Raw genomic sequence first — 26,298 nt, forward strand, 5'->3', positions numbered from 1 at the left:
AAAGAAATTTTCCGATAATTAAAAAAAAAAGAAATCAAATTCTGAAAGTTTATAGAGTTGCAGACCGCTGCACTTTGCTGCCGCGGACGTGCTGCAAAGGCCGGCGGCGGCAGTTTCCTCAACGTCGTGTGCTGTGCGTCGTGTGGCCAACTGAGAGGCCCAGTCTAGCATTAACTGACAATCCCTTTTGTTGACATTGTCTTAGATAAGACTGGCTGACCTAATTTCGGGGCAACCATCCCAGTGGCTGGCACAAAACTAAGCCCAGCCACAAGGCCAGCCATTACAGTGGCTGGCCCTGTAGCTGAATAAAATGGTTAGAAGGCAGAAATCACTAGCCTTTATAAAATATATGTGTTAAAAGTGGAAATACGAGCTAAAAATTTTTACAATGAAAGTGAGAAAATGCAGGCAAGCTGGTGAACTAACTTGAGAGCTTAAATCGGTGTGTGTGGTTGTCCGTTTTATATTTGTTTCCAGTCAGGTTTATCATTATCAGTGACGAAAGAGCTGCGCCATTTGCACCAAATAGCGCCATGAACGAAAGTCTGCTACATATTGCGCCAAAGTGCCACTTTTGTTGGGCCACATCTGCGCCAAAATGGGCTTAGGCAAAAAAATAAAAATGTTTTATTGTTGGTCGACCTTAATATATAGAGGGGGAAAGGAAAATGGTACGAGCATGTATTTCACAGCATCTCTACTCACCATATAGTTTGTTTCACCTTAGGTCAGAGCACGGCCGAAGGCTCAAACACGTACAATCACAAACATACATACTAAAAGTGCAAGTCATTCGCTGCACATGGTTGGTTCAGCCAATGAAAGAAGCACAGAAAGATGACGACGTTGCACTTCCATGCTGTCGGCTGCGCTTTGACTTAAGGTGAAATGAAGCATAGACATTGCCTGTCAACTGCACTTGCCGGATGATGTTTGCCGGTTGATGAAGTTTATCACCGACATAGTCTAAATTTCCGGACAATGTCGGCGATGTCTAGGAGCTAGACGTGGAGAGAAAACATTGCAAAATAGTAGGATGGCAGCTACTGTGATAAGACAGAACCGGGCTCTTGTGCTTCTGATAAGATCACTCGATTATCACGTCCGCCGTATGCCTCCGTGCTGCTAGGAGTAGCGGCTGACATAGGTGGGTGCCTGGGTTAGCACGATAGGTTCGTAAATTTTGTAACTCGTTACTATATTCATATAAGTGTCGTGCAAATAGTGGATTTTGATTTCGAATTGAATTCGAAGCGAATAGTGATTTTGACCGAATATTTTTGAATCAAATATCGAATACTTGCTGTTCAAAAATCTTGGCCGCAAAGTAGCATGCAAGAAAATTATTGCAGACGGGCAATTATTAAGTGGGCTGATTTGTGAGGATGAGACTCTAATTAATTTATGTATGACTTATTAGGGGCGAAGCTCCGTAGGGTCCAGCCTTGTCCGTCGTCCGTGCTCACATTGATTGCCATCCCATTTGTCTTCTTAAAAAAAGAAAAAATGTTTGCGCAGTCGACAGGATTGGAGCCTGTGCGGGGAGACCCCAATGGATTTCTAGTCCATCGCCTTAACCACTCGGCCACGACTGCGGGATGAGTAGGAGGCTCTGAGATGTGGTAGCAACTCAAGAGCTGAGAATGTCATGGATGAAACGTTGCATGTAGCCGCTCAACGTCTATACCGGAGAGGGGCTGCTGTCAAATGCGTATATAATCTCACTAAATTTTGCATGCATTGGCTCAACGTTTATAGATGAGAGGGTGCTGCGGTCAAATGCTCAAATGCGTATATAACCACGATCCATACCACACATTCTCTTTCTGACATGGATTAAAACGAACGAAAGGCTCGGCATGCTGCGGCTCAGCGTCTACGCAAACAGCAAGCTGCTCCAGAGATGGATAAAAAAAAAAATCAGCACCATCAGCACTACCTATGAAAAAAATCAGTATCAACAGCACCACCAGAGCTTCGCCCCAATCAACATCATTCACCACGTGAAGATGCGGTCAATTTTTTATTGAAATACAGGGCGCCAAGATTGGCAAAGGTGGCGCAGGCGTTGCTGGAGCTCATTTGCCGGTTTCTTTTGCCCGTTTTTAAACGAAGTTGATGAAATGACTACAATGACTATATTTGAGAGTTCCCACCATAATATTTGTACCGTTTTGCCGAACGTGTGAGCATATTTTTGATTTTAGAAATTGTTTCTTATGTATTTTTAGACAGTAAACAAACACGCAACTCAAGGTTGCCAACACTTCGAAAAGCATGAATATTACAACTGCTCTCGAATCGAATATTGAATAGTGCAATATTCGAAGCTGCTATTCGAAAATTCGAATATTCGCACAACACTAATTCATATTACAAAAAGTGCGCTATTTTTAATATGAAAGTAACAAGTAATATGACCCAGTAACAAAAAGGAACCCTCAATCATTATCAAGGATGAACTAATTTAAAGATGCAACCATTTTTTTTTTATTTTTGACTGATATGCTAACAGATGGGCATCTGCTCCAAAAGCATAAAGGCCCGTTCACACTCTTGCGACTGCTTGCGACCTCTTAAACCTGGGTTCCTTAAAACTTCTTAAACCAGAGAACACACTGGCGCCGTCTATTGGGAAGCAGTGTAAACTCGGCGGTCCGGCATATTTGTTTTTACTTCTCGCGCAATATCCTTTCTTTTTTGGCTCGAAAAACTTTTGTCAATGTTATAAACGAGCCTTTCTATGGGTATTACGCACATTTGACCTCGGAAATCCCGCAAAACCTTCGCTTTTGTGAAATGCAGTTCTAGGGTCACCGCATAGATGGCGCCACAATGTCAGTGTGTTCCCTCATTCTAGAAACATTTAAGAAGTTGTAAGAGTTCTCGTCTCTCTCAGTCGTACTCGGTCGCAAGAGTGTGAACGGGCCTTAAGAGGCTACTCCAAACCAATATTTGGCCCGCTACAGGACCTGCTATAAAAAGATCAAATGCTGCTTTCGTCGCTGCATTGAGGAACAATATTCAAAGCTTTTCTTGTCCCATTAGCTGTTACAATGACCTACGCCTTAGCTCCCAAAAACGAAAATTAACCCAAAAGGATCTTCACGGTTGGCAGGTTCCCTACGCCACGGGCAACTGCAAACTATGAATTTCTTATAAAAGGAGAGAGCGGTAGAAGCTACGTCGTTCACCACTACGCCAGAAGAACGCGGACAGATCAAAGGAAGACGACAGGATATGCCGTATCCTGTCGTCTTCCTTCAATTCCTCTGTGTTTTCTTGGCTCTGTAGTAAAAGATGAACCCCAACGAACTAGTCCAATTGGCCATCTTGATTCGGTAGAAGGTACTTTTACACGGGGCTTATAGCAGCGGGCTCTTCCTGTGCCACAGCTGCTTGCTGCAGCCGGCGGGAGACTCACCCTGATCTCCTGCCAGATGGCCTCCACCGTAGACTCGAGGGCCCTCGTGCCCCGGGCGTGCTCATCCTCCACGGCACGCACCGTCTTGAGGAGGGAGGTCACGTTCGTCACCATCACCTGCACAGAACGAGGGAAGATGACTCGCACGTCTCCGGCCCGCTCTGCTGGTCTCCTCGTGAACGACGCGCCCGAACAAAAGCCGCGATAACCAAGCGTGGACTGCGTGCGCCCCAAGTGACCCCTTGCGGATGACGGTCAAGCAGCCCCCTTCTGCGCTAAGACTAACGCACCGTGCAGACGAGGACAGGCGTGCTGCAGCTGGCACCAGTCTTACCCTACCTCTGCCGCTACTCGTACGACTTGCAGCAAGTTTTATCGCCATAAGAAAAGAGTCGCTTCTAACTTCGCTCACCCTGAAATGAAAGAAATTCCCCCAATAGTATTAAGCGTCCTGAAAGATCACTGTCGGCAAGCTAACCAGCATCTCTCTGGATTGTAAATTCTGTATGGCAGAATCGTGCGAAAAGCCATGGGCATGTATTTCTGGGCGTCTTTGCTGGACTACAAGCGCCTTCAACCTGAACTTCAGTGCTTCGGCGACTACAAATGCTTGACACCTATCGAGGCAAAGGTGACCTCGCTTCAGCGGTAGTTGCGAGCTTCTTCTGGAAACCCCCTGGCCAGAGCGGCCTTCATATCTTATAGATGGATGAAAAGAAACCGTCCTATCTACCGACTACGAGTGTCCTTCGACGTGAGAGGGAGAGGTCTTCGTTCGCCCGTGGCAGAGATTCCACGGGACCTGCTCTTCCAAGGGTGTTGGCTCCATGCCCACGGTTAAAAAACACACACCGAGCAAGCCGACCAGATCCCAACATGTTGTCAAAGTTAGTGTTGCACACTGAAAACAAGTGCTCACAAACGTGCAAGGTTTTAAAGGTGTTAAAAAACGAATGCGTCGTGGCTCTTGCAAGTTTTGAGCCTCAAGAAACTCGAGCACCGCTCGTGCCACAAGAAGGCCAAAAGCCACGACTATATTCGGCTCCATCTACCCGCGTTAGGTGCCAGACGACAAAACCTCCCGCAACCGTCAGTCGAAGAAACTGGCAATGCTGCCAGCTCTCGCCACCTGCCCTAAAGCGGGCAAGGGCTGCCGAATGGCTGAAAGCATGCAGTCGTGCACCGAGGAGGTCGGGCCCCATCCGATGACGCAACGGGTTCGGGTGCGCGTAAGCGGTGCAGTGGGTGCGGTTATGCCCCGCCGCGCGCACGACCAGACCAGGTGGAAACAAGACGGACCTCCAATCGGGCCACGAGAAGAGACGAGCGGCATGCACAGGCAACGAAACCGTGGGGGTGACCTTTCCCGCCGAGCCTCCAAGAAAGGCCGCCGGAGGTCCCAGTCGCCAATCGAGAGCGACCAGGCGGAGCAAAGTCGACCGCAGCCACCGACCCAAGAAGCCGGCTTGAGACGAGTCGCAGGGTGTAAGGCACTTTATTGGGACCAGAGGCAGACTACGTGGGGCCTAGGGCCCGTTCCTAGTGCAAGCTGACGTCCCCCCTGAGGTCCCTTAAGTTCTCGATCGAGAGCAACCGAATAAGCTCTTCTTCCTGATCGGAGGCCAGCCCCTCGGTGTCCGTCGTGTCCGCCACCTGCCGGCACACAGAGCGCACTTAGCAACCGCTCTCGGCCACCCCGCCTTAGCGCCTGCAACGCGTCTCCGACTGCTGCGTCTGCTGCGGCTTCGCAAGTGGTCCCTCGATTTGTGCCCGGTCGTGGAAGTGTCGCGCCATTGTCTGTCGCGATCCTGGTGGTAGAACAATGGAAGTGGATGCGTGCAGACACCCGTTGCACGTCACTCCTCAGTCCGGGGAAGCTTATGCAGCCGGGAGTTAGGGCACTGCGACGACGGCGACAGTCGCGTTTGCTCGTGCCGGAACTCTTAGGACCAACCGCCAGGATTGCGACATTCAATGGCTTGACCTGCCCGCTCCTGAGACGTCGTTTGTCCTCCTTTCGGGACCGCTTTTGACGCGTGGGCGTCATGGCAAGCTAGAGACGCCGGTCGAAGATGCGTCCCAGGCGCCGCGGCCCACTGCCCTCCAGACCCCCCCACAGGGGACACGGGGGACGACCGCGGGAGATGGGGCCGGTCTCGCGAAGGCGCTCGGCGGGGTCAGTGGAGGCAAACCGGTCAGTGCACACCTGTGAGCTCTGGAAGGGGTCTGGGCAGGCAACGGGCAGCAAGAGAGCCATGCGCACTCCCCCCAATCCCCCGCCGCCGGGAACGTCGGTTCTACGAACCCCCGATCGCGAGGTCGCGCCACTTTCGACCATATGTCTCTGGGGGCCAAAACGCAGACTAAGTGTGCCGGGGAGGATTTCCTCTCAAAAGCCGAATCCAAAGAGGAAATTCCGAGAGGGCAACAGCTAACGAGCGTTTGGCGCAAGCACAAACAATGCCTTCCTGGGGTGGAGCAATCGCGAGATACCTCTATATTTACAGTGACTCCTGCTACTCCTACTTCGCACATTTAAGTTTAATTGTGACTGAGTACGTTTTGATCTCCTGTGACCGGTTTCAATGAGAGAAAAGAGCACAAATCGGCGAAACACACCGACACACTGGCGTCAACTGTAAGGCAGCCCTGGAACTGACTAGATTGATAGTTTTGCAGAATTTACAAGACCAGATCTACGCACTAAGCGCCGTGATGATGAGCTTTTGGTGCTGCCTGATTGGCAAGATCGGTTCATTGCGTCGGCCGTATCTATGACAAATAGTCACGTATAATGTTATCAAAAAGTATTTCAAGATCACGACGAAAAAATGATGCGTAAGAAGTCGGAAAATAAACGTAAACAAAGCGTTCAGGGGCAACCCTACACACAACGTCAGAGCGAACTCTCGCGAGCGATCGCGAGAGATCACAATGCACTAACTAAAGTCAAACGTAAATGCGTGAATCTGCTTTAATGTACTTCTCGAAAATAAGGCAATGGGTAGGGCCGAGCTAAACGCTTGAACAAAACTGTCCACGCGAATCCCGCTTGAAAGACACGCCGGGTCCCTCCAGAGTAAAGTCACTCCCCGGCAAGGCCTTGTCCCGCACCCGGACGCGCGCTGCCTCACCTTGGCCGAGTCCTTGAGGTAGGCCATGGCTGGGTCGTCGATGTTCTTCCCCGAGGCCGCCTTGGTGGCCTGCACCAGGTCTCCCAGGGCAGACGCCACGTCCTTGACCGCATTCATAAGCAGCACTTGGGCCTCGGTGTTGTGCGAGCCCAGGGACGCTGCACCCAGCTTCACCACCTGCGGCCATGGTCCCACAAGTTGGCACGGTCTTTAGATTACCCGGTCTAAAATCTTCTATGGCGACGGCCGTTAGTGCGAGCCAAAAAGTCACAATGCATCGAGCGTGCAAGCACAGCCAGAGCACGCGTTGAAAAGCAAGCTAGGATGTCGAAACAGACACCGTCCTCAATTTGATGGTAGTGGCAGCCGACAGATCGTCGTGCTGGTGCGGGCGTGTGACCATCTGATCAGATGAATTTGCCCGCCGTACAACTAGACATAGGGACGTTTGTAGCAGGTCACAACTTTAAGTTACAGTGTGCCGATGACGCTCAATGTGGACCGAGTACAGATCGGGTGCGGGAGTGCAATAAAGAGCGGAAGCAAAAATGGCACAAAAATCCTCATAATCGTGCTCGGGAGGAGGCGCAGAAACGACGACGACACCACAATGCGAGCAGGTTATGCGAGCGCCGAGCTGCCATCATTGCGATATACGTTATGTGATGGCATATGGTGTAAATGTGCCCGGATCTGTGGCCCACCTCCGCCAGCTGCAGGATGGTGGTGACGGCGTTCTGTGCGGCGACGGCCAGCTGCTCCTGGCTCGAGGCGGCGCCGGCCACCAGGGTCTTGGTGTCCTCCACCAGGGCCTTGGCGGTCTTCAGGATGCTTTCCCTGCACGCGCGCCCCGTGAGGAGGTGCCCACCACCCTCCACGCGCGTCGTCTCACCGGTGGTCGACGAATTTGTCCCCTTCACCCTGTGCATGCAGGGTGCCAGCCGTGGCGAACATGATGGTGGTGTCCAGGTCTCCGATGATGCCGCTCACTGTGCTGGCCGCGTTGATGCACGCTTGGGTGCCCCGTGAGCCCGCCTGCAGCGCCGCCAGTATGTGCGACACCTGTGCGGGCGTCATGCAAGAGCGTCAGTGAGGGGGCTGCCCACGTGCGACGGAAGTGCCGGCTCGTGGTCACGAGGGCCACGATTTGCGACTTGCGAAATGCTCCTAGTTGAATGAGTTCTGTCACGAGAGCCACACACGAAATGCTCTCTGGACTGCAAAGTGGGATAGCATGCGTGGCAAGACTTTAATCCGAGGCCAAGGTGGACGAGAACTGACACCCACCCCACATGTTCTTTTTTGTTCATTCTCCTCTCGAGAAAAAGCCTTACTGCGCTTCGCTGAATTTAAATAGTCGTCGTAAATCCCAATTTGGAAGAGAAGAGCTCACGCCCGCATTCATGCCCCGGTACAAAGCGCCGGCCAAGTGCTTTTGTGCCCACCTTTTCGGAGACCACTCGGGCGTTGTCGGCCACCTCCCTCTGGCGGTAGGTGTCCCCGGGACTGCCCTGGCAGGCTCCTGCCGACTTGGTCAGGTTGATGCAGGCCTTGCCCAGGTCCTGCACCCCAGTGCGGATGCGGCCAGACACCTGCACACCCCAACACCCCACGTGAGCCTTGGTCGGAGGAAGACGTTTGACTCCTGTTGCCATAGGGTTAACATTGCAGTGAATTGGTGTTGTCAGCTGTCGCCAAGCTTCGTCCAGTTGCTCGAAAAAATTTGTAGGGCAGAAAACAGGGTACCTCAACACTTTGGGTCTAAGGAGATACAAAATACAGCATCCCCGTCAGTCACTAATATTGCAGAGCGCTAGGTTCTATGCAACAGAATGGCAGTCTGGCGGATGGCTCAAACATAAACAAGCTTCGTGAAATATGATCACCAACTCCTGTTTAAGAAAAAACTCGGTGCTATCAGCGGTTTCCTGCTCCAATGGCTGCACAGTTTGGTTATGAGAAGAATGCAAATTGTGCTGTTCCACGGCGTCATCATCGCGCAGAGTTCTTTTAGGGTACCTCGGGGTACCCCACATTATTTTCAATATAGTACATCAATGGAATCGCAAACATCATGCGATCTACCATCATTATCTATGCTGACGACTGATGAGGCCCCTTGGCTCTCCTTGCTCCTACCTGGAACTCCAAGCTGACTTGGATGCATGCAACCGGTGGTCCACAAAGCATTTACTTCCATTAAATGCTATGAAGAGCATCCCAATGATGGTCACCAGTGGTACGAAGAACGTGCTCCCTCAGCCCTTCGACCTAGGGGCTGTTTCCCTCAGAGTCCAGTGTATAAAACCGCTGGGGATACCATTTGACAACCGCCCAAGCTTTGCAGACCCCATAGTTGCCATCGTGTCAAAGGCACGCCAGATATCAGGAATTGTTACTCACATCACGCGTGGTTTGCCACAAGCACATTTAATCACTGATACACAGGACTAATGCTCCCTCAGTTGTAGTTTTGCTCAACTGTGTGGAGCCATTACCAGAAAGTGCTCTAGCAAGCCCTGGAAGGTGTACAATGCTGGGCCACCCACACACTTTACAAGCCTAGTGTATCTCATTTTACGCTTTCTACCTAAAGCGAGACATTTACAAACACCCTCCAAAAACATGCTAAATGGCGCAGCCTCACCCACCGCAGACATGGTTTTGGGTCATCTCTTCCCTAACCTCATGGGAACTTCAATAAAGCCGTGCGAGGCCCCTCGCTTCAATGCTCACACTGGGAGGTTACAGTCCTTACTACCATGTACACTAGAGAGAAGCAGGTGTTTACTAAACAATCAGGTCAACTGGCTCCTATTGCCAGTTTGCTACATTGGGCATGTACACTATGCCACAAAGATGTGGCTGATGCGTGCAGCCAAAACTTGGAGCTCTCGCCCCCTCCCCTCCCCTTCTCCTCCCTCCCTCCCTCCTCATCCTCTTTCTCTCTCCCCTTCTCCTCCTCCCCTCTCTGTGTGTGTGTCTCTCTGTTCTCTCTCTCTCCCCCCCCTTTTACTGCAAATGCCCCCCGAACCTGAAGACAATCGGGCACTCTGTCGGCAGGCCTCCAGACTAATGTGCCCTGTGTAATATTTTTTTATATCCTATTGCAACATTACTTATTCATCCCCCGCCACAAGCTTCAATTTAATCATGTTCACGCCATCCTGCTATTTGTACACATTCGTCTCATCGTCACCTTCGTTTCACGTTGCGCCGTAGGCCTCTGTGGCATGGGCCACAGGCACCTTTGCGGCGTTGCAGCTGTCCGGAACCGAAATAATAATAATAATTATTACAATTATTTTTATAACTCACCACCTATTACCCCAGCAGCACCGAGAAAAGGGAGAATGAGGCTCGAACAGACCAAGTGCATATCTCGTGCGAGTTACAGGTTGCAGTTATGATGGGGCGAGTATAAACGCACCGGCATCGTACTGCACCACTCAGTCTATCGGTAGTGTTCGATCCTGCTGTTACGCCTAGATCCGACACTTCCTACGCTAGTTATGTATCCTATATTCTTGTCTTGGCACAAGTTTGCTACATTAAACGTTCAGCTGCTTCAATTCATTGCAGCTTCGTGGTACATCGTTCGTGGCCGTACGGTACTCCGGAGGAATTTAACATGCGATGACACGGACGAAACAATGCTAGAATCTGGCGGGCTCTCGAGGCACGACACCTCCTCTCTGTGACAGAATTGAGCTGGGGTGGGAAGTCGGCACTCACGTCTGAGCTGGCGGTGGCGGCCATGGCCCCCCTGGCGTCGGCGGCGAGGGCGGCGTAATGGTGGGACAGGTCTGCGGCCAGGGGCGTGAGCCGGCTGGGGTCGTGGCTCGCGTGGGCCACCATGTCCTGGGCCACCCGGGCCACCTCCTTGGCAGAGCGCACCATGCGCGTCTGGTAGTCCACATATGACAGCTCCTGAAACACAATGCAGCACCTTTGTCTATACCACGACCAAATATGACCTGACCTAACCTGACCTGACATGACCTAACCTAATCTAACTGAGGGACACGAAAAAGTGACGAGGTGATAATGTCAACGTTGCCATATCAAATTTCATAGAAACAAAACAAAATACAATGAAGATGGAATAACACTTGATAGTTTTCTAACGAAGAGCACTAACTGTCAGTGTGGTATGCAATGCGACAGGTGGTGAAGGAATCGTGAATGTACGAAGGACAATTCCCTTCTACTTCATCTATGCAACTCTTTTTTCGGGGCCTCGCATCATTTTCTCTGAAATGCCGCCGCACATACAGCTGCAAAATGCCTCAACACTGGATCATTCCACTAATACGCAGCTTGTACCCTGCTACGCAGCGGATGGCGAGTGAGGGGAAAGAGGGGAGTATTAGCGCATTGTTACATTAAACCCCTCTCCTCGCAGCACCATGGCAACAAACCAACACCTGCACTCCGTCACTGGCACTTTCCCCTGGCCTTGCTACGGTGAGACCCACACGAGCAAGCTAGGTCTGCGGAGAGTTCCCACATAAAGATTTCAAAAGAAGGCGACGCTCACAAGGTACCAGGACCGCTTTGGCGCCACCCACCTGTGGCTGTGGGCTGCTGCCGAGGAGGGTGACAACCGTGCGCTCCTCCAGCCGGTACATGGCCTTGCTGACCGACTCGACCAGGCCCGTCACCACGCCGGCCTCCGTGGCCAGTGCCTCCAGGGTGCGCAGCAGCTCCTGCAGCGCGTCCCGCGCCCCTTCCGCCGCGTCGTCCACGTCGGCATGAACGTGCACCGCCTGCATGGCACCAGCCCTCAGCCAACCGCTCGGGCCGCCCAACCGTTCCAGTGCGACTGTACCAGTGTACAACTGTTCCAATGCAACTGCTCTACTGCACAACTATCCCATTGCAATGTTTCATGCGTGCCTAAGCCCACAAAACTGTTCCAGTGCAACTGTTCCAGTACACAAATGTTCCAGTGCGACTAATCTACTGCACAACTGCTCCGTTGGAACATTCCAGCATGTCTGAGCCGCAAAACTGTTCCAGTACGACTGTTCTATTACATCAACCTTCCAGTGCAACTGCTCTACTGCACAACCGTTCCGTTGCAAAGTTCCAGCGTACTTGAACCAACAGAAAACTTTCCAGTAGGACTGTTCCCGTGGAACTCTTCTACCGCACAGCTATTCCAGTGCACCCATGCACAATACTACCGACTCAATTAAGATGGAAGCTTGAGCAAGTTAGTGATTCATATCAGCAGCAACAGTGCAAAAATATGAGGAAAAAAAGAGAAGAGACACACAGAGGAACAAAGAAGGGTGCTAACTTGCAACTCATACATTTCTTTTTCTTCCTTGTAAGAAGCAACATCATAAAAAGTAAAATGAGAAACACTGTTTACATGCATGCACTTTACGACCCTTTTACCAAGTACTCTAATTCTTTGCCAGACAGAGACACGGAAGGGGAGCTGACGCATCTATCGTCAAGCCGCTTGGTACTTTCAGCCTCAATAATCTCTCGTATTAGTGGGTCCCCACCCCTTGAGAAATATTGAGGCTGAAAAGAAAGCGTGGCTCAATGTCAGATTTGCCAACGTGCCTTCCGCATCTCTATCTGGGAAAAAAATTAGACTGCTTGGCAAAAGGGTCAATGTGAAGTGCGTAGATTTCAAGGGTGTCTTTCGCTTTTTTTTACTTTGTACCATGGTATTGTATCTTGAGAAAAAGTGAAAGAAGAAAGATATGTGTTGTAAGTCAGCACCCCCGTTTGTCCTTTTGTGCATTTTTTCCTTTTTGTCTTTGTCTTTTTGTGCTGCTGCTGCTAATACCGGCTCAGGTCTGCCAGGCCGGACAGCTTGAGTGCTTCATTGAAAGGAAACTGAAGCAGTTTTCGAATTTAAAACTTAAGTGACAATCTGGATGCAGCCACCTTAAAAAAAAATCTGTGTAAAGGCTTTTTAACTGCAGAATCATACTTTTACTGAAGCTAACTCCAATTTTGTCATTGCAAAAGTGAGTGAAGAGTGTTAAAATCGAAGGGAATAGGCGTAGTTGGCCAGTTGCCAAAAACCTGCGCCGTGAGCTCTGCCAGCCACACAACGTGACTGTGAAAAAAAACACAGCAGAGAAGAAAAAAAAGAAAACAGAAGAGGGACCAGGCTTCTTCAAACCAGGTAAATGAAATTGGTCCGGCTAGAGCTGGATTATAGAACTGGTCCCAGCTGGGTCCACCTGGATTCACTCACACTTGCAGCTGAACCCCTTCGGGACCAGTTCCACAATCCAGCTCAATCCGGGCCAATTTTTCGACCTGGCTCAAAGCAGCAAGTGCCCTTGGACCCTCGAATTATGCAAAATATAAAACCTGCAGCGAACGGACTCTATGCATGATCATCATTGAGTACATTTGGCAGAATCTACGCCTCGACAACGAGAGCCGGTGGCATTCGTTGGCGATGGTAGCACCCGCCGCCAATAAGTGCCCCCTCCCCGGGGAAGACCCGGCCCCAAGGTGCTCACCTTGGGGTTCCCTGCCGCACCCTTGGCCGCGTAGACGAGCTGTAGGCAGCACTCTGCAACGGTTTTGGTTTGGTCCAGGAGCGCCATCTGCTGTTTAGAGTTGACGGTGCGCGTGGCACCCGCCACTGCACTCTGCACAAGGGGGCCCAAGTAGCCCACCATCTGGGTCACCTGCAACGGGACCCCGCCGGGATTAGCTGCTACGCGCCGTCGGCAGGATGGGCCGCACCTCCTTAGACAATCCGTTGCTTTGGGGGGCGTCCTTTTCGCTCAAAAGGGTGAATGAAGCGATCTCAGGCTTTTGATGCTGGACGCATAGGCTACAAAATCCGGCTGCGCCGGTTTCACGTGTTGGCTTTACTTTACCCACAATAGTGCAAGTGCCTCGCAACTCGCATGGTTTCCAGTACCATGACCGGTGCTTAGTTACACGTACCGTGTTCTTGTACTATATGTCTTCCTCTACCTCCATCCCGAGCTTGTCACTGGTAGAGGAAATTAAATACTGTTCACACTAGTTGCTATGCAGCAGATCTAGGTTATCTGTCATGCGACAACTGCGCGAGTGGATTTCTTTCAAGTAGCACGGTGGAGTGACTGCATACTCCAGGTAATGGTTTTCCCGTGCACCCATGAGAACACTGGTACGAGAATGGGCTAAGTCCGGCAAGCTACCGGGCAGCCTCGTTTTCCCGTGGTAAGTACATTCCATGAGAGCGCCTCCCTAGCACTTTTGTGTTCGAAGGTCGGACAACTCGAGGCAGTCATGTGAGAACGGGGACACCCACCGCGTGTCCCAGCTTCTCGGCCTCGCCCTTGGCGGCGCAGCGCAGGGGCTCAATCTTCTCCAGGATCTCCGAGGCACTGTTCTCCATCTGCTCTTGGTAGGCCTGGAAAAGAGACAACCATCTACTCAGCCTCGCGGCAGATGCCACACGGTGCAGGGATGCCTGGGAAGTGCATTAGGACGCTGCCATTGCATTCGCATTGCCATCTCTTTCTTCGATGTGCACGCGCACGTCGGAGGAACGGAGTGCATGCAAGAGGGGGATTCCAAAAGCCCACGACCCTTTCGAGCCCAGTCCCACGAAGCTCGACTATAGTTCTCTCAAGTCCACAATTGTGCGGCATTAACCCGTTCCCACCAATGCAAGCCGTCGGCGTGCGATGCTGAAAAGCAGCGACACCGAGACGCACGCGTCCGACACTTCATTGCGCGCCCTCATTGAGCTTCGCAGCGTCTGCTGCTTGGAATGAGTCTGGGATAGACTAACGATGACGTAATAAGCGGAAGTGACAACAGGCCCACTTGCCTTGAGGCTACTGTCGGCGTGGGGCATGGTGCTCTGGCTGAGGATGTTCAGGGAGGCCTGGTCCAGCTCGCGGATGCAGGCGTTGAGACGCTCTATCGCCTCCTCACACTCCTTCTGCCCGGGGGCCTTGTCCCTGCACGAGGAGGAGAGAGGGGCGTTTAGCCGCGACCCGCGCGAAACCGAATGCGAGGGATGCGTGTGGTGGGACATCTGGACGCGTCTGGGTCGCAGTCGAAGCATTTGTCACCGACCAACGGGGTCGACACTAGCCGTTGAAAGAGAACGTGAGTTTGGAAGTTGCAGAAATCTCTTCCATCTTGAGTGTCAGTCATAAAAGAGGCTCGAGAACCTTGCTAACGTGGTATGCCGCAAGTTGCAAAAATAAAAATACTGTGCCCTGGAAATTTTTCAAATATTTTATTGCATACTTATTGCCCCACTTCGACTTCCCTCTTTAAAAGGGGGCTTAAAACACCTTGAAAGTGGAACTGGGAGCATGAAGCCAAAGATAGTTCGTTATATTCAATATGTATTGAATCCCAGTTTCATCAGAAGAGGGTTTGGCTGTATCTAAGACAATTTTCAGCATGCATGCAAGGGCGAAAAGGGTTACTCCACGAAGATGGGCCTCCAATTGTGACCGGGCACGGAACCGCAGCACGGTTCCAGCTACAATCGAGGCAACCGACGCCCCCGTGGACTGGCCAATAATCGTGAAGCAAGAAGATGACGTATCACAGCCGCGGACGGCGTCGTTTACAAGAAAACACCGGCAAGGTTCTTCACACGTGTGCCTCGACCCGACCCTCAGCTGCACTAAACAGAGAGCCACTTTGTAAGACAACCGGAAAGTCGGAGGGGCGCCCACCGGATGGAGGAGACGAGCCTCTTGATGCCATCTGATACTTCCTTGCTGTGGCTGGCCAGGCTCTGCCAAGCCGGGGGGTCCTTGGGGTTCAGGGCCAGGGACTTGGCCGACAGGATCAGGCTGCACGACCCGTCGATGATGGTGCGCCCCGCAGACGTGATGGGCTCCTGAGCTGCCCGGGCCTGAGCGCCAGGGTGAAGAAAAAGTCATTAAAAACTGAGCATGTTGGTAACGTTCATCTATGCACAAAGCACAGAACGGGACATCTTTCAACTAGCAATGATGAGAGAATGAAAGATGAATTCTGTGCTCTGTCCTATGCGTTTATTCTTTTGTGTGCAAATGAAGATAGAGAACAGTCTCGTTATGCAGCGCAAAGCATGAAAGCCAGAAGAACACAAGGAGAACAGGCATGAGCACATATGAAAAACATTCTAACAACAAATCAAATATGAGCGTATTCAAATAAGCTTTTCCTTAACCAAGAAACTGGTTAAGGAATTTTATGCACTCTAAATACTTTCCAGTGAAACCAATCTGAATACTATACATTAAATGCATTAGGAATTATTTAGCTCATCTGAAATAGTCTTGTTGAGAACCTTGTACAACAATAGTTTTTGTGGTCTATTGCACCGAACTCAGCTTTCTCAGAGCTGCGAACAATACATTTCTGTCCTTGGCAGCGGTTATAGACACGCCGAAGAGAATTTCAAAATAGTTCCGTTAATGAAACTTTTTCCAGAGTCCTCCTACCAATATTCCTCCACAAAGCAGGAAAAGCAAAAACTAAAGGCAACCTCGGCCATTGCGTCTACCGAAAGCTTGAAAAAGGAAAGGGGATCTGGGTTCCTTTTGCTCGAGCTTCAAAGAGCTGCCCGTCCCATGCCACCAGAAGAAAAACCTGGTCTTCGCCGTCTTGCCAAACGAGGTGGCGCAGCCATTGATTAAAGAGGACTAGACTGGTGAAAAAGCGGAAAGGAGCGAGCAGAGCGGAGGAATTACGCTCCTTCCAAGCATTCAGGGGGGGCTTTAGGAACACGCGTCTGGCTCCGTCGGGCCGCCGCCGGCCCTGAGCACCCCACCTTGTGGCTGATCCTGGCCGGCATGCCCGCAAACTCTGGTGAGCTGGCGAAGGTGGTCAGGCTGTCCACGGCCTCCACCAGGGGGCGCGTCGCGTCCCCACACCTCTGCCGGTTCACCTCGTTCGGCTCCTGGTCCAGTACCTGCAACGAGAGGCCAGGAACACTGCGTTTAAAGCAATGCTGGGACCTCCAGACCTTTCTCGCCCACGTGGGCCTCACTGCATGATGTTAATGTTACGTCACAGTGTCACGTGACGTCAGTGTCATGTGACATCATAGTGCCATGTGTTGTCATGGTGTCACGTGGCATCATGACACATGATGCCACAGTGTCGTGTGACATCATGCGATGTCAGTGTCATGGCACCAGATGACATCAGTGTCATATGGTTTCACAATGCCACCTGGCATCATGGTGTTCTGTGCCATCAGTGTCATGTGGTGTCACAATGCCACCTGGCATTGTGGTGTTCCGTGCCATCAGTGTCATGTGGTGTCACAATGCCACCAGACATCATGGGGTCACGTGACATCAGTGCTACCCAGGTGAAAATGTGAAGGGGTATTTCAAGTGGTACCTCTTGCTTTCAAGTGGTACCACTTGCAAACTAAGTGGTACCACTTGGGCTTCAAGTGGTGCCACTTGGGTTGCAAATAGTGCCACATGAGCTTTAAGTGGTACCGCTTGGTTGCAAATGACACCAGTTTCCAAAATCACACATATCACTAATAAAATAAGTGAAAGCTGTTGCTCAATCTGAAGAAAAGTTTCAGGTGTCTTAAATGCGTTTTTGCTACAAAAAGCCAAATTCAAATATTTTGACAAGATTTCACACATGTTCACAGTGTGATAGAGGTATATGCATATTGATATGCTAATTTTTGCATAAGTACAATAATCTCAAAACACGCAAGGAGAAATCTCTCGTACGAGATTCACTAAGCCATTAAAAATTTTTGTAATCTTTTCCCGCAAACAGTAATGCACTTCCTGGAGGTCTTTTCTTTGAATTGAAAAAATTTGCCACAAGGCGTTTCTTGAGCTCGAGCTCAAGAAACGCATGCAGGGCATGGCGAGTCATGAGCGCCTCGTCATCCCTTCACAGCCAGTGAGAATGAGACATTATCCGACACGACCGCCGGAGAACCAATCACAAACCAGGAAGATAACAGGTCACGCCCAGCGTTTGTTAAGCCGTCATTTGCCATGTGTATTGCATGTACCCGTGGGGAGTGTTGTGTCTTCATTGTTATGTTTTCATATATTCGGACAACTTCGTCTTCTTTCCTGCGTGTTTATTCACTTGCTTCTTCTTCATCATCATCACCATTCTTGAATAAAGAGTTTCATGAGAGCAGCACGGGTGACTGGACGTTTCTTCCCAACCCGCCTGGTCCACCGAGGACTCCACATTCTTTTGACGGAGGGATGGACGGCGGATTCAGCATCAAACTTCCTCAAGACGTTTTGTGTGAACCAGGAAAGTTGGAAATTCCCTGGGAGCGATGAATTTCGCTCTTCGAATGTTTCATGGGGGCATCTGGTGCTCACACACTGCCCTCGGAATGTCGTCGATACCTGCTGCGACAATGCCTGGGAGTGGAGAATCAACCGGTCTTCGATGCATTGCCTTCATCCCGCAGTGTTGCTGTGCCGTCGCCAGCAACGACGTCAGTGGCAGCCGCTTCTAGAACTCCCACGAGAGACGTCTACCAATTGGAGACCGCCGACACCCTCAGCGCGCACTATGAAAAGTCGTGCAATATGGACCTGGAGCGTCATCGGTTCCGCCATCGTTATCAACAACCCGAAGAACCATTGTCGAATTATTAGACTACCCTACGGGACTTCGCAGTTCCGGCCGTTGCGACACATTGGGGCACCACCATCGGCTCCTATCAAGCAGAAAAAATAATGAAGCAGACCGAACCAACCATAGTAGCCAAAAACATGGTGCCAGCGATTTGGGGTCGCGTGGGACTTGCCCGAACGACTTAGGGGGGCAAGGTGGCACTGAAGGACAAACAAACACAAAATATAGTGGTCCGCAAGGAACTGAATCCCTTCAAAGTTGGCCTTGTCATATGTTAATGAGTTCAATCTGTTCAATCATATGACTGTATCCACATGAGCTGTTATTAAATTAGTATTTTTCTGTGGTCTTTGCAGAAACAGTGCAACATTGGAGACACTAAAACAAGGTGCCTATTCAGCAAGTCATCACTAAAATGTCGACAGTCCTGTCAGAAAAGATCCAGGACTCCCGAAAAGCTCTGAGGCGCCTGGGTTGAGGATTTTTAATCTTCATCAGCTCAAGTACTTCTGCTCTACAAGCAGTCTCAACTGCAAAATAAAAGTAAGAAAGACTAACATCTGGCTTTATTTTTGTGCATCTATATGACAATGGTACCACTCGCAAGTGGTACCACTTCCTAGTGGTACCTGTTCAATAAACTACTTGCGAGTGGTACCACTTGCAAAAATTTTCACTTGGGCATGTGGTGTCACAATGCCGCCTGGCATCAAGGTGTTTCATGCCATCAGTGTCATAAATGCCACCTGGCATCAGAGAGTCATGTGACACCACAATTTCCTCACTACATTTTGAGGAGAATTATCTCGCTAAATTTTGACAGAAAACCCCATCAGGCACTATCGCACCTTTACAGCATTCAATGAAGTGTCTAAGGTAAATCATATTTTGGGGCACTGTCTTAAGCCAACCAGCACGGGTTGTCTAACATGCCCCAGCAAAGGATGGAAGATTAGTTTAGGGAACTCTGAGGCCTCTGTTGTGCACCTATAATCTTGGTTCACAATGCCTAGACAGCGATAAGAATTACAATAGAATCAGATCATTCGAATTTCATTTTATTTTACCTCCCTTTCCTTTTCTCGGATACCAAGGTCAGGCCAAGGACAATATTGACTTCACTTGGTGTTCGATTACACATCATCAAACCTGCTTTGGATTCCCAGGGCCTTGGGTAGTATGCAATGTAGCCCCATGTGTGCTACAGACACTGGGCCCATGTGCAAGGTGGTTTAAACTCGTCCACCTTGCCAGCCTCTCAGTAGCCTCCCGAGGTGGCATTCAAGTAGCTTCTCCCGCGTGGCCTGTGCGGATGACGTGTCTTGACCAGACCCAAAGCTTCCCTTAATTGGTCTTGAAAATGGCAAGAATATGGAGCCAATGCCCGGGAGTTTGCGAGCGTCCATTACTTGCTCTAGTACATTGATTTTAGATTTGGTCGGGAAGATCGACAAATAAATGGAGTGCTGGTTCACCCTGAAATTTCATCTGATTAAAGCAGGCTCGTCATAATTCAAACTCGTATATTTATACTTCTGATTAATTCAAACAAATCTTAAAATTTTGGTTGTCCCACCATGTTTTAAATGTGCTTATAAGCCGCTTCATTCAAACAGTTTTCGTGTAATTCATATTTTTTTTTGTAGGGGCGTGCAAATACCAAATAGTAGTTTTCGAATCGAATACCGAATCAAATCAAGAAAAAACCGAATATCGAATCGAATATGAAATAGTGATTTTATTTGTAGGAATTTTTCAAAGTGTGCTGCAAATGAGACTATTATATGTGCAGAGTATGTCCCTGGTGCAGAATATGCATCTTGTGCGGAACAAAAACTAAATTGTAAAAATGATCAGGCGAAAAAAAAAGCAGTTGCTGTTGGACATTGGGCATTAAAAATCCAATTTTATGGCGCAAACATAATCTATCTACTCTAAACGTCACAAAAAAACCAAAGTTGCAGCCACGCATGCCTTTTTTTTCTCGTTAAAAGCACAATTTAACACCGCGACTTTTTTAAAAATATTTGTATATTTCACAAAAGGGGCATTTTGCGATATTTGGTCTTCATTTTAAGGGGAAAAAAAAAAGGCACCCGGGATTTAATTGCACATAAATAAACAGATAGGTGTTAAATCTGAGTAAGCAGGCTTAAATAATATAATCCGAAGTAAGAAAACAAAACGCGGTTAGGTGGTGCAAGTCACCGTCCAACTGTCGCTATTGATCCATTTTTCCGTCTGTCTATCCTGCTTTAGAGAGCCTAGATTTAAAAGAGGGAGCAAGCGAAACTGAAACACTGAAACCACGGAGATGGCTCCAGCGCAGATTGGTCGTAAGTGCGCATGTGTTGTGTTGTCGCTTAGGAAGAAAGCGAGCGCGAGCAAACGTAAGAGCCTCGATGCCTGCCCGATCGACGCTTTCATCACTTTCGTCTTTTCGTCACCTCCTTGCAATTCGTCACTCAAACGCGGCTACCGAACGGTTGGAAACCCTCTCAAATCTAGGCACACTATTTTTCCGTTACGTTTCGTTCCGAATCGGAATTTGCGGCTTGCGGTTCCAAAAAAACGCCAGTGATAACTCGGCTGGTTTCATCGACGTGGTTTCAACGACGTCGTTAACGTGGTTTAACGTTAACGTGCAGTCGCCGATTTCTGTGAGTGCGGAAAGTGTATTTTACATCAACGCTTCAATTTGAAACGAGGGGCTTTACTTGTGAAAAGCATTAGGCATGGCGCGGAATTCAGGCTTCCCAACAATTCCTCTATGGAAGCGGCGCAAACGGGATGTTTCGGTTGTGATTCAAGGGTAGATTGCGTCAGGATCGTGAGTAAATCTGCGTGCTATAACGTTTGTGGCATTCGTTACTTTTCTTTTTTCTAACCTGTGCATTACATTTTTGTGGAATGCGAGAAACACCAAGAGACAGACCATGCGAGAAACACCAAGAGGTGTTTCTCGCATGGGCTGTCTAACATCTTGGCGCTTACATCGGGAGAAAAAACAGCTTCTCTGTCAGCTCCGCTCCGACCGCACGTATTTGGCCGAATATATTCAATATTCGAGTGACCGAATAGTAGGAATTCGATTCGAGAATTGAATTATTCGGGGACTTTCTATTCAATTCAAATTCGTATATTCGAGTATTCGCACACCCCTATTTTTTTGTTCTTGCGACCCCATTGAGTGTGCTTCTCCACAGTGCACCGCTGCTTGGTAAGAAGCACGCTCTACGCGGCTAAATAGAACACAATAAACAGCTTTTTTGCTGGATGAACAAACTTTGCTCTAAAAGTAAGGTTGCCATGGAAACACAATAAAAGTCTGGCATTGTTGAGGCTAGCCCAGTTATCAAAACTCCTTGCGCAAGTGTGTGGTCTCGTTTGGCGTCTCGTCTACATGCGTGCAAATGATAAGCGACCAAGACGAAGCAACCTGCTCGTGCAGCAGTGCATGACTGCAGCACATTAGGAACCAACTCATTGTCACGCAGAAACGCTAATGCAGAGTCTAGTGAATGATGAGCCTCAAAGAAATGCTATCTGCACTAATTCCAACTGCGAACAGTCATCCTCGGTGGCCTTGTGTGGATAGGGTTAATATGTAGCTCATCGCGGTGGACTACACCTGTTACAGAAATTACATGAGCTGGCCTAGTGGAAAAGAGGTGCGGAGAGCAGTTGAGCAAACAGGGTACCCGGTTGCCAGGCGAGCGCTACCTCGCAGTGGCGAGCGCACAAGATCAAGCGGACATCGCTGGCAGAGGGTCCCCACCTTGATCTCCTTGACGAGGCTGGCAGTAGCGCTGGCCACGTCCTTGGCCGACTGCACAAAGTGGCGCTTGGCCACCGGGTTCATGGTCTTGGAGGAGGCCACCCGGCAGGCGTTGCAGAGCGACGACGTGTGCTTGGCTATCACCGTGGCCGCAGACAGGATCTGGACAAGAGACCCCCTCGTCTCCTCTACTGGCACCATGCACGGTCCCGTCACTCAACGGAGGCACGGGGAAAACCTCGGATGGTTTACGACTACTTGGCATCTGTGTGGGTGACTACGCGCATGGGACACAACCTGTGGCCGAAACGGCACAGTCGAACGCAGTGATAACCAACTCTGCAACTTTCATCTCCATCCAACCTGAAGGCTACTTGCCAGCTCGAGCATTTGAGATTCATTGTTCCAATTGGCTCCCAGCAACAACTTCTAAAGCAAATGAATCGTCTCACTGCCGCAAATTGGTGTCTATTCCTTCTTTAAACCAGCTATGTATGTTTGACAAGGCAGTTTTGAAGTTGTACCCATTTTGTCCCAACTATGTACCGATGGCCGTTCGACAGTGGGGAAAAACGGTTCTTTAATTCGTGCAATCGAAACACTTAAAAAATCCGGCAGCCATTCCCTCTTGTTGAAAGCTTTGTGTTACCATACTTCCTAGCTAGCGTCAAGGGCAACTAAACAAAGACGGTAAAACCTCGTTGATATGCCTCCTTTCAGACCCTTTCAAAACTCACCTGTGGCTGGCTGCTGGTGGGGTTGGAGAGCTGCTGGCAGGCCATCTGGATGGCCTGGCTGGCCCGGGCAAAGTGGGCCAGGTCCACCAGGCCGGGCTTACCCGCCACACTTGAGGCATCTGATGCTCCCACCAGGTACGCCGCCTGTCCCCAAAGCACACAGTCACTCCAAGGCTTGTTCACTCTAGGTCTTCTCTTCTCTACTAGAGCAGCAAGGATATTCAGTTTGACAATTTCAAACCTCTCCAGTTACATGCTTGTTCCCGGTTGAGCAATCCCAAAATCAGTACTGACCCCTACGAATTTCAACACGGACTTCTGGAGGCATGCGGACCACAGTTTGAGAATATTGTATATTAGGTAGAGGTTAACTGTTAATATTAAAAACAATTGCTGGGTGATAAAAGCTTCTTTCTGCCCAACCCAGAGGGTCCAGCCACATGTATGCATCCATCCACTCATCCATCCAACCCACCTGTGCCGAAGACTCGACCAGGCCGCAGATGGCGGATGACACCTCCTTGACGCTCTCCCCGAACTGCTCGTGCTCGCTCCTCTTGGCGTGGTTGGCAATGCCCGTCATGGCGTCCCCGAGGCTCTGAAATAGAGAGCACCGTACCTCGCACCGCATCTCCGTCGTTTTCTGCTTACTATCGAGCTGATGACGTCAGGACTTTGCCTCGTCACGAATTGTCGCAGCAAAGGCGGTTGTTTTTGGACGCAACACAATCCGCCCGCGGCCCACATGCTAGTCAACGGAAGTTCAAGCTGCTGTACATTTTGATGCTGCGACACAAATGAGTAATGACATTTCTGCCTAAAGCAACCTCTATGCCCAATCGTCTGGATCGCTAATCTCAATCTTTCCCTTAGAGGCCCCTGCTGCCGAATTTCTTGCCCTTCCACGAAAACTCCAGTGCACAAAACCAGAGGATGACCTCGCCCCAGTTTTGGGCAGGGTGCAGCTGTCGAGACCCACCTGCGACTTCTCCATCACCGTGTCAAGGCAGTCGAAGTAGGTGAGGTCGTTCACCGGCTCGTTGGGCTGGTCCAGCAGGGGACGCATCATCTGCGACACGCGTGCACAGGAGGTTTGGGAATAAGCATGGATTAAGTTACAATCACACTATGATCTCAGAAGCAAAACAACTTCTGAAAAAAGTAGGTGCAATAGTGAACACCTTACACCCCTTCTGTACAAATAAGTATTTCTACTTCTGCACAAAAAAGCATTTTTCAAAACATCGTCTTTTTTTGCAGAATTTTTTTTTTTCTCCTTGGGGTAGTGTTTTTTTTTTTGTCTTGGCTTCCCTTGGATTGTTTTGTCCCCTCTGTCGTGCATAAAAAAAAAGCAAAAAATAGACGAAAACTTTTTTCAAGTACTGTCCCCAATACTGAAGGGTTGCAAAATTTTGAAACACAATTTCCTGATCACGCAGGGCATAAAATTAAATAGCTCAAAGGTTAAACAAAGGACAAGGGACAGAACATGTAGACAGGACAAGCCCTGTTCTGTCCCTTGTCCTTTGTCTAACCTTTGCGCTATTTAATTTTTATTTCATGCCAACTAGCCCACCTCAATATTTTAGTACACGCAGGGCAGTCCCACCCATGGTGAAAGAAGAGAGAGGCATCTGAACAGCGCCACCTCACTACAGAGCAAGTGCATCGAAGGATCAACTTCATTAACGACAAACGCCGTAAGATGGCGCAGCATGACAGGAGCTTGAGGAACCGTCCTTATTCACGCACACGTTTCGAAGGCCGCACGGTTGCGTGCCTCGTGCAGCGCCTTAACCTGACACTCCCCCGCTGGGAGATGCTTCAAGCCCGAGCGGAATTCAAGCCCCCTCTCTGGCCTCGTTCTGTCAAACACCTCTCTCTTCTTCCAGCTAAAGCCCCTCGATGTGTAGGTGTTTGTCTTAAGAGTAGAGTCAAGTGTGCCGAGGCTCGTGCGATCACGCGGCGCTTCGAAGCAAATGGCGGCGTAGCCCTGAAATGAGCCACCCTTGAAGCAAATGGCGGCACGGCACTTGTTTGCGGCACGTGTCACACGCGTTCGTGCAACAGTGGTTGCCAATACTTGTAAGGAATACAAAGCGTGAATTTTATAAAGGGGCACCAGTCCCACCTGTATAGCCCTGACGGCACCGTCGCACTCCTTCTGGCCCGGGGCGGCCGAGGTGCACACGTCCACCAGGTGGTTGATGCTCTCGGTAACGGCCCGAGCGGCCGCCGCCAGCTGGTTCTTGGCGTTGGGGGCCCCGGGATCCGCGGCCACCGACTTGGCGGCCACCAGCAGCTTGCTGGACACCATGGACACATTCTTCAGGCTGACCACCATCTGGGCCCGGGCCTCGGCGTCCCGCGCCTGGCCCGCCATCTCCAGGCCGCAGCCCAGCAGGGTGCCGAAGGCGCCCCCGAAGCGGCGCACCGACGAGGCCAGCTGGGCCGCGTTGCCCCTCGACGACTGCACCACGTGGCCCGTCGCCTCTTGCAGCCCCGCCGCTGCCTCTGTCAGCCCCGCCTGCAGCTCCCCGTATGGGCGCCCGCTCGACGGGAACTCCCGGGCGTTCAGGGCCTGCATACAAAGGAAAAGATGGCCGACTTAGAGGCTGCCACAACCGAAAGGAACAGCTGTGGGTAGATGTTTCTATATGTGCCAGGGAACAAGGACTAAAAAAGAAGACGCAAAGTGCACTGCTTGTCTTCACTCTAGTTCTTGTTTCCTAGTGCTTTTAGCTTTTCTATGATGCATCAACTGTATCATCTTTCCATCCTACAACAACTTTGGGTACAAGTCCTACCCGATAACCCTCATTGTCCGCTAAACCAGTCAATATGCTGAGGCTGGGCATGTTTCTACCTGTATTTAAAGTTCCCATTGTTTATGTAGCAGAAAACTGAGAATCATTTGTACTTATGGAACAGAAACTGCTACAACCGAAAGCAAGAACTTTGGAGGAAGACTAGAAATGCCAGGAAACCAGGACTAGAAAGAAGGCAAACAGTGAACTGCTTCTCTTCAATCTACTCCTTGTTTCCTAGTGCTTTTAGTTTTTTCTGCGATGTGCCAACTGTCTCGTCTTTCCATTCTACAACAACTTTAGGTAGAGGTTCCACGTGTTTTCCGCCAACCCTCTTTGTCCGCTAAACCGGCAAAAATGCTGAAAACAGGTGTTTGTACTACCTGCCCTGTATTAAAGTTCTTACTGTTTATAAAAGAAAACTGAGCATCCTTCGTGCGCTCGAAACAGAGACCGAGGCCCCATATTTTCCGTCCAGCCGCGTCTCGCAGAAGCTTTATTGGAATTGACTTGCCCAATTCGTTCAAACATCCGTAAAAGTTTTTTGACATTAGGATTGAATTTTGTTACGAAGGACCTTACCCCTGTAGCCAGTATAACAGCCTAAAAAACACAAGGTGAGTTCTTGCTTTGCGATTCATTCTTCAGTGCTCTTATTGTCTAATGCTGCAGCCCCATTGGGTGCAGCGCAATAATAGGGCTCTTGGGACTCGCCCTTCGTACCTTCACTGAGGCTGTCACTAACGAGAGAAATCTACTAGTTTACCATATTTTTCACAAAGCCCATTTTATACATTTTCAATGGGAAAAACTTTTTTTTCTACAAATTCCTGCA

General features: G+C 49.9%; 1 protein-coding gene across 6 annotated transcripts in view; it reads right to left on the reverse strand.

Moving 5' to 3' along the window:
- The window catches only part of LOC8043368 (talin-2), a 292,667-nt gene that overhangs the window by 11,361 nt on the left and 255,008 nt on the right, over window positions 1-26,298 (reverse strand). For 4 of the 6 annotated variants that reach the window (XM_040206599.3, XM_029972690.3, XM_029972691.4 and 1 more), the window contains exons 32-48: window positions 24,788-25,237; window positions 23,636-23,725; window positions 23,132-23,254; window positions 22,657-22,800; window positions 21,920-22,081; window positions 16,328-16,468; window positions 15,243-15,424; window positions 14,375-14,507; window positions 13,850-13,951; window positions 13,062-13,232; window positions 11,133-11,330; window positions 10,297-10,491; window positions 8,007-8,153; window positions 7,454-7,623; window positions 7,266-7,398; window positions 6,562-6,738; window positions 3,428-3,544 (exon numbers count right to left, since the gene is read on the reverse strand). In XM_040206599.3, the coding sequence (XP_040062533.1) occupies window positions 3,428-3,544; window positions 6,562-6,738; window positions 7,266-7,398; window positions 7,454-7,623; window positions 8,007-8,153; window positions 10,297-10,491; window positions 11,133-11,330; window positions 13,062-13,232; window positions 13,850-13,951; window positions 14,375-14,507; window positions 15,243-15,424; window positions 16,328-16,468; window positions 21,920-22,081; window positions 22,657-22,800; window positions 23,132-23,254; window positions 23,636-23,725; window positions 24,788-25,237 (2,835 nt within the window). Of the gene's footprint in view, window positions 1-3,427; window positions 3,545-4,903; window positions 5,081-6,561; window positions 6,739-7,265; window positions 7,399-7,453; window positions 7,624-8,006; window positions 8,154-10,296; window positions 10,492-11,132; window positions 11,331-13,061; window positions 13,233-13,849; window positions 13,952-14,374; window positions 14,508-15,242; window positions 15,425-16,327; window positions 16,469-21,919; window positions 22,082-22,656; window positions 22,801-23,131; window positions 23,255-23,635; window positions 23,726-24,787; window positions 25,238-26,298 lie in introns of those variants that run through there. The other 2 variants (XM_042291045.1, XM_042291048.1) reach the window with 1 other exon arrangement.

This window comes from Ixodes scapularis, unplaced genomic scaffold, assembly GCF_016920785.2.
Source record: "Ixodes scapularis isolate PalLabHiFi unplaced genomic scaffold, ASM1692078v2 PGA_scaffold0__279_contigs__length_252992795, whole genome shotgun sequence".
Classification (NCBI taxonomy): Eukaryota; Metazoa; Arthropoda; class Arachnida; order Ixodida; family Ixodidae; genus Ixodes; species Ixodes scapularis.